The 18,667-nt window shown below is 41.6% G+C and overlaps 1 protein-coding gene across 4 annotated transcripts in view; it reads left to right on the forward strand.

Annotated features, from left to right (window-relative positions):
• The first annotated feature begins 1,170 nt into the window (after window positions 1-1,170).
• CPSF6 (cleavage and polyadenylation specific factor 6) overlaps window positions 1,171-18,667 on the forward strand; it is a 31,887-nt gene continuing 14,390 nt past the window's right edge. For 2 of the 4 annotated variants that reach the window (XM_038153841.1, XM_038153843.1), the window contains exons 1-7: window positions 1,171-1,312; window positions 11,851-12,060; window positions 13,192-13,295; window positions 14,037-14,182; window positions 14,812-14,985; window positions 16,066-16,570; window positions 17,793-17,885. In XM_038153841.1, coding sequence (XP_038009769.1) covers window positions 1,253-1,312; window positions 11,851-12,060; window positions 13,192-13,295; window positions 14,037-14,182; window positions 14,812-14,985; window positions 16,066-16,570; window positions 17,793-17,885 — 1,292 coding nt within the window. In that variant the 5' untranslated portion in view covers window positions 1,171-1,252. The remainder of the gene's footprint in view (window positions 1,313-11,850; window positions 12,061-13,191; window positions 13,296-14,036; window positions 14,183-14,811; window positions 14,986-16,065; window positions 16,571-17,792; window positions 17,886-18,667) is intronic. The other 2 variants (XM_038153844.1, XM_038153845.1) reach the window with 1 other exon arrangement.

Consider the following 18,667-nt stretch of genomic DNA (forward strand, 5'->3'; position numbering starts at 1 on the left):
GAATTAACAGCAGGAATGACACAAGATCTGCAGTTGATAAATTAATCATGTCACGAGTTGGATAAGAACACCAGGAATAACCCAAGCATCTCCATACCTGAAATATATTCAGACTGTCAGCAGGTGTGCCCCACAATATATCCCTTGGTTTGGATCTCTGATTTTTTAGCTATTTTTCGGTCTGTTCCTATTTCTTTTCCATGGACAATTCAGTGTGGGATTTCAAGACAGACAGGGATGATCTGCACACAGATCCAGGACCCAAGATGAAGCCAGGACACTTTGGATGCCGATCTACAGACAGTGAAGTTCTCCCAGTCATGAAACAAGAAACTTGAGTCAAGCAAAAAATAACATTTTTATTCATGGCAGTGATGTTTTTACATTATTTTAATTCAGTCTGAGAAGAACAGGCTTCTTATTGTCAGCTTGTGATAAAGTAAAAAAAGCAGGTTTATTTTTGGATGTGGAACATAATGTACAAAGCAGAAGATAACCTATTATGTAGAGCATAATGAGCACTGCGCTTCATATACCAGGAGCTGGTGTTTCTAAAAATCACCTGGAGCTTAAACATGGATCCGGGTAACAGAACATTCATTCAAAATTAATTTGAAGCTGTCTTGCAATCCAAACAGTTCTGAATGCACAACAAAAACAAACAAACAAAAAACCTAGCACCGAAAATAAGGACACCGCTTGATTTGACACTAATTTATCTTCACTCTGTGATGTTAAAAAGAGAGCTCTGCAGCAGCACAGTATAGCCCTGGCTAAACGCAGTTCGGCCTGTGCCTGTTTGTGTTCTTTCCGCACATTTCCCAGCGCTCCGGAGCCCAGCGCGGCCCTGCTTCGAAGACGCAGCACGGTGCTCATTTCTCAGCCGATAATTGCGGTCCCGGGCTGCTGAGCACCCAGCGCGCTGTGACTGTGCGCGGCAGACGAGCCTGCCCCCGCAGCGCCGACACGGGACCGCACCGCCCGGCCCGGCCCGGCCCGGCCCGGCACAGCACAGCACAGCCCCGCCGAGCAGGGCAGGGCCGGGCCGAGCTGGGCCGGGCAGAACCGTGAGGCGGCCCCGGCGGGCGGGGAGCGCCCGGGGCGGGGCGGGAGGAGCGGCCGGCGCCCGCCGCCGGCGGAAGCCCCGCCGCGCCGCCGCGGAAGTGACGCCGCGCTCCGCCTCCCCGCTCCCTCCCCCTCCCGGCGGCGGCTCGGGAGCCGGGCGCGGCTGGCGGCGGCCCCGGGTGGGACCATGGCGGACGGCGTGGACCACATCGACATCTACGCCGATGTGGGCGAGGAGTTCAACCAGGTACGCGCGGCCGGCGGGCGCGGCCTCTCCGCTGCGCTCCCCTCCCTCGCCCGCCTTCGCAGCCGCGCCGCCTGCAGGGCCCTCAGCGCGGCGGCCGCGCCGCCGCCATTGTTCGGGCGCTCCCGCCGCCGCCGAGCGCGGGGCTGCGCGGGGCCGGGGCGGGCGCGGCCTCACGCCCGGGCCGCGGGTGCCGGCGGCGGGCTCGGCCGGGCGGAGAGCGCGCCCGGCGCTGAGAGGCGGCTGCTGCCGGCGGGCTGGACGCGCCGGAGCCGAGCGCCTTCCTTCCTTCCTTTCCTCGCTTTCTCGCTTCTCACCAGCCTTCCTCCCTCCCTGCCTTTCCTTCTCAGGGGCCGCTCCAGAGGGCTCTCCCGCGCCGGCTCGTTGGACGGGACCCCCCCGGATGCGGCGGGGAGAGCGGCCCCTTCCCGCCGGCGGCGGAGGGGAAGCGCTGCCATTGTTCGCAGATGAATCAAAAAGCCGCCGAGCGGTGGCTGTTCCTCGGCCGCGTTTTGCGGGGGAGGCGGAACTAGTGCGGCTTTATTCTGCAGCACTAGAGAAAGTATCCAGCTTTTGATATTTTCTTTTTTGTTTGTTTGTTTTTCTTGCTCGTTATTATCTTCCATTTTAAAAAGTGGCGCGAGCCTGTTTTAGAGGACGAGTTTATATTTTGTTGAGGAAACACAGATGAAATAAACAACTTTTCTGGATTATAAGTAGTCCACTTTTCTAGGTTGTTTGTTTGGTTGGTTGGTTGGTTTTCTTTTCCTCCTCATCTTTACCAGATAGCCGTGTGCCAACTTTCCTACCGAAACGCGTTGTTTGTATCAGTTTTGCGTGCCATCTGTCCTGTTAGCGAGTGCTGCACTTCTCCAGGTTGAGTTGCCCCAGTTTGCTTTGTTCCTGCCCCGGAGCATAAATAACGGGAACAACTGCACTTTCACGCACTTACGGGGCCTAGCTGTATGCCAGCCTGCCCTACAGAGAACTGGGAAATAAGTAATCGCTTTGGAATTCGGAGGTAGTATGTTACCTTCTTAGCAACTTGTAGCTTTCTCAGAAGACTATTTCTTTAGATATCGATTAATACAGTAATTCTAAGTATTAATGTCATAAAGGTATACTATGAAGAATGCCATACTAAAAGGAGATGATGAAAAGTGCTGATTTGCTCTTAGCTTGTCTGCATGTGAAGGTTTCTCCCTTAGCGTTGAAGACCCACTATATGAATTTAAACAAGAATGAACCCTAGGACAGACACCATTCAGCAGAAGAGTACTTTTTTTGAGACTGTGATAACTTGAATTTGGTTTAATCGATTCTAGTTAAAACTGATAACAAAGCAGATTTTTCAGGGAAAAAAGCTTCTCTTGAATCTGGTATGGTTTGTGTAAATTCGTGTGTGCAGAAGCCCTCAGAGTAGAATAGTTATGTGCTGTAAGTATAGTGTAAAGAGAGGAACAAAAGTGATGGGGGTAATCTGTTTCACTCACACGGTCCTGGTCTACTCAGGTCTCAGGTCGTCGTTACTGTTGATATTCTCTATAACCATGGTGGTATGAATGAAGAGAGTCTTGTGATAATTTAGTTTAGCTTAATCCAGCAGGGACAGAACCCTTTTGCTTTTTTCACTGTATTCACCCCAGTTGATTCCCTCTTGGGTTTGCATTTCTGCAGTCTGTTGTTCCAGTTCATAAATCTTGCAAAATATAGGGCAGAAAGGTGAGAAGAGGCTAGTGCCCTTTTTCCATCCGCTTGAATTTGGGGGTTTTGTTTTTTTGTTTCTTTGTTTGTTTTAGGGGATTTTCTTCTGTGTTTTTGTCTGTGTCACACCCCCAAAAAATGGCTCTTTGTTATTTTACAAATTTCATTTCTGTGACTTTCAATTTAAAGTAATATTGTTGAACTGAGCAAATCTTGAGACAATATCAAAGTTTTACGGTGAGAGATTGAAGCCTCTGCACTTTCCCATTTCCTTCTGTCATATATGTAAGAATGCGAGTTGTATTAGTTGCTGCCTCTTAATTCTGACATCATTGAGAAAAGGAGCGTAGAAACTTATTCATGAAGTGCTCTTCCTGATTTGAAGCTGACAGCTTAAATGGATAAGATGGAATATAGTTCTGTGGATGTGTGAAGATGGCAATTGAAAAAATGCTTTAGGGAGAAAGTGATTTGCATTATTAATTAGGTTATGTTAGGTTATGTTAATTTGGTTATGAGAGCATTTTACAAACACCATATTTTAAAATAAACTGTCTTTATCTCTTAAATAAATTTGGTTTTTGATGTTGTTGCTCTACAGTAATGCGACTCACTAATATTTTTAAAATTGGAGTATAGAAACCCTTTCCACCTGTTTTGGCAGTAACAGGGGCAGAAAAATGTACTGTGGAGCTTGCTGTTCTTACGTATGCAGTACATAACTGTATTTATACCCAAGCTGGGACAAGCTTGTGTTTGCATCTGGAGTTAACCCGTCATTTGGGACTTGTGACTCGATAAACATCCCTTGTTTGTTTTGTCTTGTTCTACACCTCAAGGTGTAGAGCACCTTGAGGCTATTCTGGGATTTTTTTAATGCCTTTTTTCCAAGTAGGTGGAGGGTGAGGTGCTTGATTAGTGCTAATTAGGTTATAAAGGTGAAATAAAGACCACAGAGCCATGGGTTTACAAGCTGGCTAAGATGGATGACAGCCATCTTAGCTGTCAACTGTTTGGGTTGTATTTAGTGTTGGTTTCAATGAGCTGACTAACTTGGTATCAGATGTTTTGAGTGAAAATGCATCTTTCCTATTCCATCTGAAGCTCATCATCTGTCAGTGTTGCCTCTTTTATTAACTTATTGTTCATCAAAATAATATTTTTTGTCCTTAGGCTAACAGTCTTAGTCAATTTGGCTCTGACCAATTACATTTTTGTTTAAATTGTGGTTGTTTTTTTTTTCTCTGAGAACTTGGTTGACAAATTTTAAATTTTTTTCTTCTAAGCTGACTTCCCCATCCAGCAGTCTTACCTATTTATTTAAAGTCTCATTTTGAGATGATAGCTTCATAAATGTAGTACTTCCTGAATGCATTGCTTGTGCCCTGTTAGAAATAGGTATTGCATGGAATATTTTACCTTAAGCATCTCCCTAGTTGTTACACATCTTGCTCTTCAGGAGAGGGAGATCTGTGATGCTTCTTAGAACTGTTACCTGCACGCATGGCATTCTCTCAAGGGCAGTAGACCCTCAGTAAATTTGGGATGCTTTAGAAAATATTAGGGTGTTTTGTACACAAAACCCTAGGATATTGCTGTGTGGTACAGAGATAATAAGGAGCTTGTGTAGGAGTCCAGTTTGGGTCTGACTTGAGGCTGCCTGCCAGTTCGACCAACAAACTGGGTTGCATTTTTATGGTCATGAAAATTTGACCGTGTGTTATCAAGTTCCCGGATGCTCTGATCAGCTTTGCATTTTCATGGTTGGAGCTTTCTTTTCCACATGTCCTCATTCATGTAGTTCAACAGTAAAAGCATTTATTGTACACATGTAAAGATCTTTCTGATTAGAAAGAGGATGCAAAAGAATTTAGGCATATCATATTTTAATGCTGTGCTTGCTTGTTTATACTGTTGGTGAGTAAACTTGGGTAGTTGCATTGTGGATATGTCTAAACATGCCTGTAGTGTTCTATTTTGATATTTAAATGCTAACAAACTAGGGATGAAAGACTTTTCACTTTGTATTTTGTAATTGGATAATAAAACTGATTTAGATGCAATAAGCAGTTAAGAGGCTAATTATCTGAAAACTACAGTGTCTTAGGAATGTGTTAGTTACTGTCTTCAGATCTGTAACGCAAAGGAAATTTTTTTGTGTGTGCTAAATAATAAAAGCTAGCATTTAAAAGCCAGTTATTAGGAACAGCCTTTATATCAAAAAGACAGGTGTCTTATCATGAGAGGGGATGGACACATTGTGGTATAATAAATTTCTACTCAGTAGAGCTGTCCTGGTCAGAAAAAACATAAGCTGGCAGACCTGCATATCTTATAAAATATGTCCACAGTGTGTGATGGCATATGCATTTTGTCAGTTCTGCTGAAAGGGGCCCTGGGAAGACATAACTTCTGTATATTGGTAAATATCAAACTCCAGAAAAACTTCAGACCTTCTTATCTGGTGTCTCTTCACTTTGTTTTAATGTGGACAGTGATACTATGTATGTTTAGTTTGTATTTTTGACTACTTGTGAATGTCTAGTTATTATTTGTAACTCTGTAATTACTCTGTAATTTTTAGGTACAAGGGATAAGGTTGCTTTAATTTTAGTGCTGTGCCTTTTGTAGGGCCTGTAGAGGAAATGTGAATCCTGTGGTCTAACAACTTGTCCACTTCTGCCATAGGCAGTTTGCTATCTTAGAAGTATCAAAGACTCCTTTTTTGTTAATGTTTCAGTTTGTATGTTCAGACAGTTAATCAAGACCAGAACAATTTTTATGTGTTTGACTTGTTATTCTTCAGGACCTACAATTTATTGTTTTTTAAGTGAGGATACTAGCAGTGTGTTTAGAGTTTTTGACCACAAATATGGGAACTTGAGTGAAAAAAGCAGTAAGGGGGAAGCTGGATAGTTTAGTTGTTTGGTTTTTTTTTTCCCCAGAGGCAACAGTAAATATTTTTCATGAAACTTTATTTACCTTTCTGATTTTTAAAATGTGTTTTTGGAGGTGTAAGTTAGTGTTTAACTCTTAAATTGGACAAAGTTATGCAGAAAAGGCAAGTCTAACAGATGTATGGACAGCTTAAAGGAATTTTACATAACAACAAAAGCCATTTCCAAAACAGCACTTTTTAAGGAGTTAAGTGGCTCTCTGCAGCTCAGAGGAGCATGACCACTGAGTTCCAAATAAGAAATAACATGTTAAGTTTGTCCCTTCTGGACGTGAAGTTCATTGTGTTCATGGCTTTCATATGGGAATGTTTCACCCAATACCACCTATTAGCACAGAATGTGGAATTTCAGTCCTGATTTTATGATGAAGTATTTCAGACTGTGGTCTAGTTAAAACATAGACTTTGGAAATGCATTGCTGTCTGATTTGGTTTTAGAGGGGGCCAGAACAGCAGTGCTCACTTTGTTTCTTAGCATGTTTATCTGCAGGATTGTGAACTACAGTAATTGAGAAGAAATAATTTCTCTTCATGCTTGATGTCCTTCTTGTAACTAAGGAAATTGGAAGAGGTCAAAACTGGTTCCTGATACAGGCAGAGCATTTGTTTGAATAGCTGAGACTAGAGAAGTAACACTTCCTGTACTTTTTTTCCTCTTCTGCATCTGGGAAGGAAGGGTGTGCTTAGATAAGTTTCCACAGAACATATATGAAGTAGGAAGGATTGTTGGATCTTGTGCAGCATCCACCAGCACACCTCTCTTCTGTTTGCACTAGGAGTTGCTGGTTCGAATCATTCTTAATCATGGAAGCACACACCTTGCTGAGAGATCGGTAACTGAGTGAATTCCATGCTGGATGCAAAACCAGCGCGATGTGAGAAGAAAGTCTAGTGAACAACATCAGGTTTTCTCTTGTGTCTTTATTTAAATTAAGACACTGGAGCTACTGGGCCTGCCCTGCCCCCTCTCAATCACATGCAGACTCTGCTGCCTTAGTAATTCTCTCTCTCCACTAATGGAGACCTGAAAGCCTGTATGATACAAACAATCTGTTTGTGTCAGAGGACTTTCTTGTCACAGCAGAGCTGTGGACTGCTGCCCACTCTGGTGTTTTGGCAATGTTGACCTCAGAGAGATAGGTTAGTGTACATACATCGGCTGTAAGTTTGGTGATTGTGTTTTTGCATCTGTCTACCAAGACTAAATTCTACTTCCCTGAAGTTATCGTTCATATCCATAGATGACTAGAGTTACTGTCCATTTAGCAGAGGATTTCCTTAATTGCCTTGTGACATCAACCTTAATCAGCTGTAAGATGTCATGTTTAGGCCTGTCTCAGGCAGTTCTGTGTACCTGATTTCATTAGCTATGATGACAGGAGGAATCAAACTGAAAACTGGATAGACTAGGTGAAATATGAAACCCTTAATTTAATTGTGATAAACTTACCTTTAGAGAGAAATTTTTCTGTTGAAGTTTATTGGGACAATGCAGTTTGCTGAGGATTAAATGTACTTGATTGACAATGCCAAAATTCAATTTACCTTTTTGGTTTTTGTTATTGTTTTGTTTTTGTTCTTTTAAATCATATTATTTGTTTTAGTTACACTTTCCCTGTATGAGCAGTAGTTGATAATATTTTTATATTTTCAAGACAGTGGATCTTCTGATCATGGTTGTGGATATCTTGGGTTTACAGCAAACATTTCCACCTTTGTAGCCTGTGTTTTGTTGAGTCCAGCTTGGTTATCTCTAGATGCCATATATGGTACCTTGAAATGTTCTGTCTAGGATGCTTTTGTGAGTTTCTGGATATAAATTCATAGTGGATGCTGAAATATCTCTGGTACCAACACCTGGCAGAGGCAGTTTCTGTTCTGGAGCAAGGTATGAGAGTACAGGGGGCTGGAGGAAGTTGGCTCACAGGGGCGGTTGCTGCTTGTGGATGGACTGACTGGGCATTGGTGAGCGGGTGGTGAGCATCAGTGGTTATGTATCACTTGACTGGCTTGTGCATTATTTCATCTCTCTTGTTTTCTTTTTCATCATCGCCATTATTCTTTTTATATTTTACTTTATTTCAGTTATTAAACTGTTCTATGTCAACCCACAGGTTTTACCTTTTCACAAATTCTCTTCCCCTGTTCCACAGGGTTTGGGGGGTGGAGTGAGCAAATGCCTGTGTGGTACTTCGTTACCAGCTGGAGTTAAAGCACAATAGCCCTTTTTTGATCACCCATCATGGGGCTTGACAGGTTGAGAAAACAACAAATCTGACCAGAACATGCTAGAACAAAATTGCTTTTAGCATTTGTTAATTAGTTTAATAGTCAGGACACAATGTTGATTTTATGCTCTCAGCTCTCAAGCAGTTCTGCTTGTTCTCAGAGCTCCATCATTTAACTCCTTACTTCCACAACAATTCCTGTTGTGCTGTTTTTCTGGTCTAAGGTTGTTGTGTTGTGTTTTAACATAAGCAGTCTGGTCTAGTGGAAGATATTCCTGCCCACAGCAGGGGGCTTGTAACTAGATGATTTTTAAGGTTTCTTCTAACCCAAGGCATTTGATGATCCTGTGATTACTGGCATACGATACAGCAGAATTGCTGGTTGTGAAAGTAATCTGTTACTTGTATTCAGGTCTGCTGTCATCTTTGTACTTTGTGAGTGATCTATTGTAAACTATTAATGATTACACCTTTTACCTTTCATCCTCTGAGAGTTAACCTGTGGAGGAGACAGGTTATATGATCCTACATATTCCCCTTCTCTGCCAGGCTAATGACAGTAGCTCTTGAAAATTTTGAATATCCTTGGGATGTTGAAACACAGCCCTATTGCCAGGAATCATGATTGTGTGCCAGGTCTTGTTTAGGGTTAGACACATTTGCAGCTGCTCAAACCCCGTGACAGGCACTGTGGCTTCTCACATCTTTGTGGCAGGTGCTGCAGGTGCTCAGACCCTTGCGATGGGTGATGCAGCTGACCCAGAGCACCAGCCCCTGCTGGTATCAGTCACCCCTTCTCTCCAGAAGAAATGGACACAAGAGACCTTGTTTAGCAAAGCAGAACAAAGCAGGGCCATCACAAGAGCAGGAGGAAGGGGCAGAACAAGAGGGACCCACTCAATCCCTGTCCCCGAGAGAGCTGTGGGATATGCAAAAAGATTTCAGCCATCAGCCAGGTGAGCACCTGTCTGCTTGGATGCTGGGTAACAAGGCTAGGAGTTAGAAGGCTAGGGAAATTAGAATTCCTCTGCAATTAGAGGATAGGGAAAGCAAGCAGCTGGGATGACCTCCTAAGGAAGGGGGCATTGACAAGGTGATTGGCAAAGGGCCTCAGCCTTTGGGAGGTGACTCCTGTGGAGTGTGAAGGAAAGATATCCCTTCAAGGAAGATGTTCTGTGTCACCCAGGGCCACCACAGAGCTATCCAGTACTTTGTTATGACCCATACAGTGTGCAGTCACCCACAGATCTAGAAGAATTTCAGTGCATGTGATCCTTCTGGCAGAAACTTGTCCAAGCATGCCGTTTTCGTATGCTGCGTTTGCAAGAGTGTGTGGATCCCATGGCCTGGCACATCAGGCCCAGAAGAATGGAAGGCTCTAGCGCACAGGATACCCCAATGCCATCCAGCTCTGCAGGGGCAGAACCTATTTCTGTTTCTGGAGAGAGAGAAGGAACCCAACAGCTGACCAAACTAGAGGCTGAAGTGAGCCTGGAGCAGGAATGTGTGGCAGAAGCACTCTCTGTGTCTGGCCGGAAGGTTCTGTGCATCCCTGGCATAGATTGCCTTAGGAGAGGGTATTTCAAGGACCCAAAAGGTCAGTGTTCAGTACCACTGCCTTGGAGGTGGAGGAAGTTAAGCAGCTGCCTGCCTTGCCGGTTCTCTCAGAGGACACTTTGGTTGGGCTTGCTGAAGGTCAGAGAACAGGTGCTGGTCGCTACCACAGCGTTGCACCAGCAGCAGCATTGCACCAACCGAGACTCCATGATTCCCATTCACAAGCTGATCTATCAGCTGGAGAATCAAGCAGTGATCAGCAGGACCATATGGCCAGTGTGAAAGTAAATGGAGAACCACAGTGAACTATGGTGGCCTGAATGAAGTCAGGCCACAGTCACACTGTGGCCGAGTGCTGCTGCACTGGACATGCTGGAACTCCGATATGAGCTGCAGTCAAAAACTGCCGAGGGGTTTGACACAACTGACATTGCTAATGTGTTTCAATAGCTTTGACAGGCCACAATTTACTTTCACTTAAAGGAATGTCCAGTAGACCTGGAATCCAGTGCCCCGGGGGGGAAACACAGCACTGCCAATTCTGTGGGCTGATCCAGACTGCATTGGAGCAGGGTGAAGCTCTGGAACACCTGCAATACATTGATAATATCATGTGGGCCCATACAGCAGCAGAAGTTTTTGAGAAAGGGAAGAAAATAGTCCAAATTATTCCAAAAGCTGATTTTACCGTAAAACATGGTAAGGTCAAGGGACCGGCATGGGATATTGAGTTTTTAGGAATGAAATAGCAAGGTGGATGTTGTCAGATGCCAATGGATGTGATCAACAAAACAGCAGCAATGTCTCCACTTACTAGTAAGAAACAAACACAAGCTTTTTAGGTGGGTTTTTGGAGAATGCACATATTCCAGATAGCAGTCTAATTTTAAGCCCTCTCTATCAAATGACCTGGAAGAAGACTGATTTCAAGCGAGGCCCTGAGCAACAACAAGCTTTTGAACAAATTAAATGGGACATAGTTCATGCAATAGCCCCCAGGCCAGTCTGGGCAGGGCAAGATGTAAAAATGTTCTCTATACTGCAGCCAGGGCAAATGGCCCTACCTGCAGTCTCTGGTAGAAAGCACCAGGAGAGACTCCAGGCCATCTCCAGCCCTCTCTTATGGAACTGGGGAGACAGAGTATCTGAGACCTCCTATACACCTGCTGAAAGAGATACTGGAGTCTAACCAAGGAGCTGCTTTGGAAGGGATGGGTGCTGAAACACAGCTCCTCCAGCTCCCCAGAGACTGCCAGTGCTGGGCTGGATGTTCAAAGTGAGCATCTTTACGCATAATGCAGCTGGTGCCACATGAAATAAGTGGGTTGCAGTGACCATATAATGAGCTCAAATAGGAAATCCCAGTTGCCCAAGAATCTTGGAAATGATAATGGACTGTCTAAAAGACAAAGATTTCAGAATGTCACCAGAGGAGGAGATTACACAGGCTGAGGGGACCCCATTATATAATAAACTACCAGAAAATGAGATGCAGTATTCCTGGTTTATCAATGGGTCCTGCTGTATTATAGGAAAACATCAGATGGAAGAGCACCGTGCCCAGTACGTAAACTGTTGATTGTTGAGTGGAAGAGGCTGATCACTGCTCAGGGATGGGCAGTTTATTTTATTTCAGTTTTGAAACAGTTCTTATCCGACAAGTTTTACCTTTTTCTGATTTTTCTCATCTGTCCCATGGAGTGTTTGGGGAAGGGAGAAGTGAGTGAGCAATTGTGTGGTACTTAGTTGCAATCTGGGATTAAAGCATGAAGCTTCTGCATTCTGATGTATCCAATTCTGGGAGTAGGGTTTGTGGATTTTTTGATTTCTGCTTATATTACAAGGGCAAAAGTATTGGAATGGAAAACTGTGGCCAGAAGTATTTTTTTCTGCATAAGTTTAGAATGTTATAGGTGTCATAAGAATTTTATAGGTTTTGATGTGGAGGAAACTGGTGTTTAGCTTTCAACAGGGAAGTTGTGTAGGTGGTTGGTCAGACTTACTGTGTCTGTGGAACATGGCAATTATCACAACTTTTGCTTCCATAAGTTTTAAGAGTAGTACTGATTATAATCAAGATGTCTTTTTTATTTTAGGAGGCTGAATATGGTGGGCATGATCAGATTGATTTATATGATGATGTAATTTCTCCATCTGCAAATAATGGAGATGCTCCAGAGGATCGCGATTACATGGATTCTCTTCCGCCATCTGTTGGGGATGATGTAGGTAAAGGAGCTGCACCAAATGTTGTCTATACATATACTGGAAAGAGAATTGCCTTGTACATTGGAAATCTCACTTGGGTAAGTACTTTACTGCTGTTTAGTTGTAGACAGGAATTTTAATTATGGATTTAACTACTCATAAAATTTTTTGCTTTAAAATGTTTTATATGAAATATTATGTGTATCAAAACCCAGTTGCTTTTGTTGTTGATTTGATTTTCTTTGATATTCATTTGTGCTTGTGGGGTCATTTTTCCTTTTACCTGAAATTCGGAGAGCCTGTTGTGATGTCTTGAAAATCAAGGAAGTTTTCAGTAAATATAAACTTAAGCGTTTCTGTCATGTTGTAAGTGTTATGAAAGGATATTTGTGCTACTGTGTTCTTAAGGTTCTCAGAGAACCAAATGAAAGAAGAGAACAAGTTTAAACTGTTAAATACTTCATGCCTGTAAACACTTCAAGGTTACTAAACATGCCAAATTTTTAGTGGACTGTTGCTGAAGGTTTTAGTTTAAAAGGAGGTTGCTCTGGGATATTCTTGAAATTACTTTTCACATTTTTCCAGGGCCATTTCCATCGGCAGTGACTCTTTCAGCCTAACTGTTTTCAGGTATTTGTCTTGAGGCTTATTTCTCTGTCCAGGAAGAACAGGTTTATGATAACTCACTGAACTGTAGTTGCCCTTAGGAAAACTACTTTTTTAGAATGAAAGTATTTTAAAATCAATTGCAGTAAAGCAAACACAGTGCAAGAGCTGTTCAGTAGCTGAATTAAGTCAAGCTTTTATCTGGTTAAATGAAATCAAGTTCTTCAGGACCCACACATGCAAAATTCTACTTTAAAAGATAAAAAATTTATTTTTTTTTATTTCTGATAATTTCTTACTGTAGGTATTTTTTTCATTAGTTATTACAGTACTTGAGGAGCTAATAGGTAAGTAAAGAAACTGACTGTTGGTTTAAGTCGTCCCATTTTGAAGTACATGAATGGAATCAGTAAAATATACGTGAATTAGCTGAGCTAATTATTGAACTGTAAAATGAAAATGTCTACTCCAAAAGTCAGAATATATTGACAGCCTGAATAAAATATTCCTCTCGATCAGTTTTGCACACACACGCACACTCAAAAATCCATGGAAAATTTAGTTGCCCTTTGCCTGGTGTTTTAGATAAGCTCTCATAGTTGAATATTAAAAATATTTTTCAGTGGACAACAGATGAAGACTTAACTGAAGCAGTTCATTCACTGGGGGTAAATGACATTTTGGAGATAAAATTTTTTGAAAATCGTGCTAATGGCCAGTCTAAAGGGTAAGAACTTGGTTTTTTCTGTATGTGGACTGAAGTTTGGGAAGGGAAGTAGTTCTCAATTTTCATAATTGTCAATCTTTGAACTTCTCATCTTAGCTTATTGATCCAAATATGATTTGGCATATAAGTTCATACTATTGACTAAAGTTTCAGGTATAAATTCTTGTGAAGGTACTGTGTATCTCATTATTTTGTGAGTTAAAGCTTGTTGGTGATCTTCATATAAGACTATTCCTAGATTTTTAGTTGGTGTGGTGGTGATGCTTGTTTTTCTTCAGTGTAAATGCTGTTTCCCCCAACCTTCATTATTAAATCTTTCTTTACATCTTTATTTTCTATTAGCTGTTTCAAGTAAGTGATTGAGCCCATTTTTCACTGATAACCTGAATTTCATTGCATGTATGTGCCTTTCTGTCTCTTTGGCAGCAATAAGCACAGTGTATGAGTGTATGCTTAATAACTTCATCATATGAGTTCATTATGTCTGTTGATACTCTGCTGAGTAGCTGCCTTTGTTGGCATAAATTTTGATGCATCCTGTACTTGCTGTTTTGTTTCTTTCTTTTATGTCCTAGGGTAAGTTATTTTATCTGTTCTGAAAACTGGACTAAGACCTGTGAGACATTATTGGTGTCTAGTTGTCAAGTATCCCTTTGCTTACTGTGTGTAATCTTTTTCACAAGATGTCAGGATGTCAGAAAATGAACAAATTGTGATGTAACTGTTTTTGTTTCCTTTCAGGTTTGCCCTTGTGGGTGTGGGATCAGAAGCATCCTCCAAAAAGCTGATGGATTTGTTGCCTAAAAGAGAATTGCATGGGCAGAATCCTGTTGTAACTCCGTGTAATAAACAGTTTTTGAGTCAATTTGAAATGCAGTCAAGGAAAAGTAAGCTTTTCTTAAATGCTGTCTTGGAAAAGCAGAAAAAGTAGAGTAGCAGGTTTTTAGCTCAGCATCTTGTAATTTCTACATAGTTTAAAATACCTGTAAAATGCTTGGGGTCCAGGTGAATGAACTTGTATCTTTGTTTAAAGAAAGGAGGAGCTGCTGCATTCTGAAAGAACTTTGCCACTTTGTGCAGCTCTTGTCTTAGCAGCTGTGGATACTTGCTCAATTTCCTGTGGATGTAATAAAAAAAAACCCACAAGAACATTTAGAAATTTACCATTTGTAGACAAACTGGACTGAATTCTAATGTGTGGGTGGTCTGTATTTATGATAAAATGGGGCAGAGAGGTTCCGTGTTGTACTTTAGCACCATGTCTTGTGTTTCTCAGTGTGGTGTTGGGCTTCATGGAAGGAAGGACTGGCAGTTTCTCCAGATCCTCTTCCTTTAGTATGAGGCATAGTATTTTAGCAAAGAATGTTTTCCTTCCCAAATGGTATGGGTTTGGGTATGGGGAGCAGGTTGGTGCTCATAAGGTCATGCTTTAGCACTGCATAAAACTTTAGGTCAAGTATTAAAATGCTTCAACCTATTTTGATCATGTAATGACACTTTTGCTTTGCCGTTGCAGCCACACAGTCTGGCCAGATGTCTGGGGAAGGTAAAGCTGGTCCCCCAGGAGGAAGCTCACGAGCAGCATTTCCACCTAGTAATAGAGGTCGGGGCCGTTTTCCAGGTGCCATTCCAGGTGGAGACAGATTCCCTGGACCGGCAGGGCCAGGAGGGCCACCACCGCCTTTCCCAGGTAAAATTATGCATATATGGAGTTCCAGTCTTACATGTGTTTCAATGTGGTATACTTATTTGGGAAATGATAAAGATCAAGGCAATTCAGTAATGAGCCATAATCAGTGTTCACAGCTAGATTGTAGGACTTGGACTGTTCGTTTGTTGATATTCAACAGGAAGTTGGACCTAGTAAATTTGGTAGCAAGGCAAGAGCTTTTCCAGATCCATTATTTATACTATGTCAATATACATTAGCAAGTAGATTTGGCTTTAGAGTAGTGTAGTTGAGATTTTCTGATTTGCTGTATGTGCTGAGAATTGCCTGTGTTGCAGAGTGTAAAGTAACTAATTTTGTTATTGTAGTACAAGTTTGCATGTGATAAGAAATTCAGCTTTGATTCATGCCCACTGACTGGTCAGTTAGGAGGCACTTAAAACACCAGAAATTTGAAGAGGAGGTCTTTATGTTTAGTTAGGTATCTGATATAGAAGAAATACGTTAAACAGTTAGGTTTGCACTGCTGTGAAGTTCTTTTTTCAGCTGACATATTTTTTAGTAAATGTCATTCAGTAATAGATTGTCTACCAACCGTCCAAGGCACATAGTCAAATTGAGAAAACAGTTGAGATCTAAAGGAATGTTTGGAAACTGCATTTACATTACTTTATCCATTACAGCTTCTCCCATATTTTTAATATATATTTTATCTTAAGCCCCATATGACCAACTGGCTGCAGTAAGATGTAATGTTTTCTAGCTTTTGTAATATTCTTGTGTGTTTTGGAAACAGCAGCAGGTGATTAAGTGATTTGAGGAGGGGAAGTTGTCAGTGTTCAAGATAATATTGTTATTTTAGATACCTCTAGATATCTAGTGTCAATAGATACAGATAAAAATTTTCTAAGCTACTACTGGACCCAAAGCAGGAACATGCATGTCTTGTACATGTTGCACAGTGTTCAGGGAGGGAGGGTTGATTTCTTTTTTGTCATTGTTTTTTGGGAATAAAAAAACTGAAGAATTTTAAAGAATTTTATTTCTTTGTATTTATTCACTCAATTTTATTTGTTTGTTGTTTGTTTGTTTTTATTTTAGCTGGACAAACTCCCCCACGTCCACCCTTAGGTCCTCCTGGCCCACCAGGCCCACCAGGCCCTCCACCACCTGGTCAGGTCCTCCCACCTCCATTAGCTGGGCCTCCTAATCGTGGTGATCGTCCACCACCACCAGTTCTGTTTCCAGGACAGCCTTTTGGTCAGCCTCCACTTGGGCCACTTCCTCCAGGCCCTCCACCACCAGTTCCAGGCTATGGGCCACCACCAGGTCCACCACCACCTCAGCAGGGTCCACCTCCACCTCCGGGTCCATTTCCCCCTCGTCCACCTGGCCCTCTTGGGCCACCCCTGACTCTCGCTCCTCCTCCACATCTCCCTGGGCCACCACCAGGTGCTCCACCACCGGCACCACATGTGAATCCAGCTTTCTTCCCCCCACCTGCCAATAGTGGCATACCCACTTCAGACAGCCGTGGCCCACCTCCGACAGATCCATATGGCCGACCTCCACCATATGACAGAGGTGACTATGGGCCACCTGGAAGGTGAGTTCTTTTTGTCTAATGTGTTTGGGTAGCAGATTTTACTCCTCTAGTTTGGAAGCATTTGATTTTTTTTTTCCCTTTTAATGCAAATGTTAGGAACAATTAGAAGTAGGGCCAGAAGGCATCTCACTGATCTTGTAATTTGCCCCTTTTAATTTCTCCAAGGGATTAAATCTGAGAAACATATTTGCAGCAGGAGAAAAATCCTGAAATGCAACACCAGGAATCTCACTTCCCTTTTCAGCTCTGAACTGTTTGTCTTCGCTGTATTTGGCAGTGTCATCATTCCATGTGTTCTACATGTAAACTTATACATCATTTCTTATGCAGCAGCTTCTGGTTGTGCTTCTGTCTTAACTTGAAATTCTGGCTTTTACCTGTATCATGGTGCTTTGCAGGCTGCCTTTTAAGAATGCTCTGGAGTTTTCTTTTTTGAATATGTGCATATGTTGAGGTCATACCATTTTAATCTTTCGGCAGTGTTGCTTGTCCCTTTTCTCTTCAGGATTTAATTAAAATTTAGTGTTTGTCTTAAAAGCCAGGTGTGAATTTACTGCAAGACTTTTACCTTCCTTTCCTATCAAGATGTTTCTGCTCATATGGTGCAACTTGGTGTGTTTGTAGCAGTGGCTTTTCCTGTGGTTAATCCTATCTGTGACAGAGTTCTTAAGTCCCTGACTTGACTTGTCAAGTTTTTCATATCTTGTTTGAAACATCTTTTTCATCTGTGATTTCAAGCATCTCTGTCTTGCTGCTGTTTCTTGATTTTCATCATATTTGTATTTGTCAAGAATTTTGGCATAAATTGTAAGAGACAATTTTACATAGTTAGATTTGAATTTTTCAGTAGTAATTTTACTGCTAGCATGAGACACACTTTTCTGGCTTAAAATGTTTCCTGCAAAGATACTGTGCTTTGATTCTTTTTTTACCACAAAGTTTAAAACCCCCCAAGCATTTGTTTACATGTGATGTTCATACAAAAAAAACCAAAACCCAAAATATAGAAATTAGAGTATTTGGCTTAATTGCCTAAAATATAGGAGTGTAAGGTGTTGGGTGTTTTTTGATGGACTAAATCAAGGTTGTCTGCAGTTTATAGAATGTCTGGGGAGGGAAGGAGTGGGAATAGGACAGTATAACTTACTGTCCAGTATTTTCATTAATTATGTTGAAGCTATCATCCATAACTATTTAAATTGTCATTAATTATATATCATAGGCGTTTCACTGGAAATAACATGTCCATAAGAGAAAAATTACATATTCCATTCTATGGGAGGCACACGAAAAATAATACTCAAAACTCAGGGAGGTATGAATTTTTAGACATTTCCTCTTATGCTAAACTGGCTATAGGATCTTGTTCCACTTCTTGCAATTAAGAGGATAGCATTGCTTATTATTCTGCATTTTCTTTCTACCAGAAGAACTAACACTGTTCTAGAAATATCAAGCAGTGGGCCAGTTTGACAGTCTCAGCATTTATCTCTTAACACATTTCTCCAAATTTTCTGTGTGACACAGAGACTGGCTAATAGGACACTGCAAAACTTTTGGGAAAATTTAGGTTTACTTCTGTTACTTTGCAAACCCTGTATAGGTAGCTGATAATTGAAGTGTAATGAGTACAAGGATTCTGCTTTATTGCTTCCTCCTTACTGTGACTAGTAGGGAGAATAAATTGGAGTACCTTGAACTTGACCAGAAATTTAAAAAAAAAAATTGCTGTAAAATGCTGACATATAATTCAGAAAATTGAGTGTTTTAAAGATGATAACTATATTTGTTTTTCAAAAGTTACAACATTCTGGTCTTAGTTAAGATCTGGGAAACAGGATCATATAGTTCTGATTCCAGTACTGTTATGAAAATTTTCTCTAATTTTGCTCAAAGCTGCATTGCCTATGTACATGTATTTCCACATCCATTCAGTTGGGAATATCTATTTATGTACCTTCAAGGATTTTACGAAAATTGTAAATATTTGTCAAGCACAATATTAAGTGCTGCTGAATGTTTGAAATAGATGGGATGAACCAAAAAAATGTCTATTTATACAGCAATGTCTTAATTGTTTCTTTGGGGTTTTTTGTT

Source organism: Motacilla alba, chromosome 1A, assembly GCF_015832195.1.
Source record: "Motacilla alba alba isolate MOTALB_02 chromosome 1A, Motacilla_alba_V1.0_pri, whole genome shotgun sequence".
Classification (NCBI taxonomy): Eukaryota; Metazoa; Chordata; class Aves; order Passeriformes; family Motacillidae; genus Motacilla; species Motacilla alba.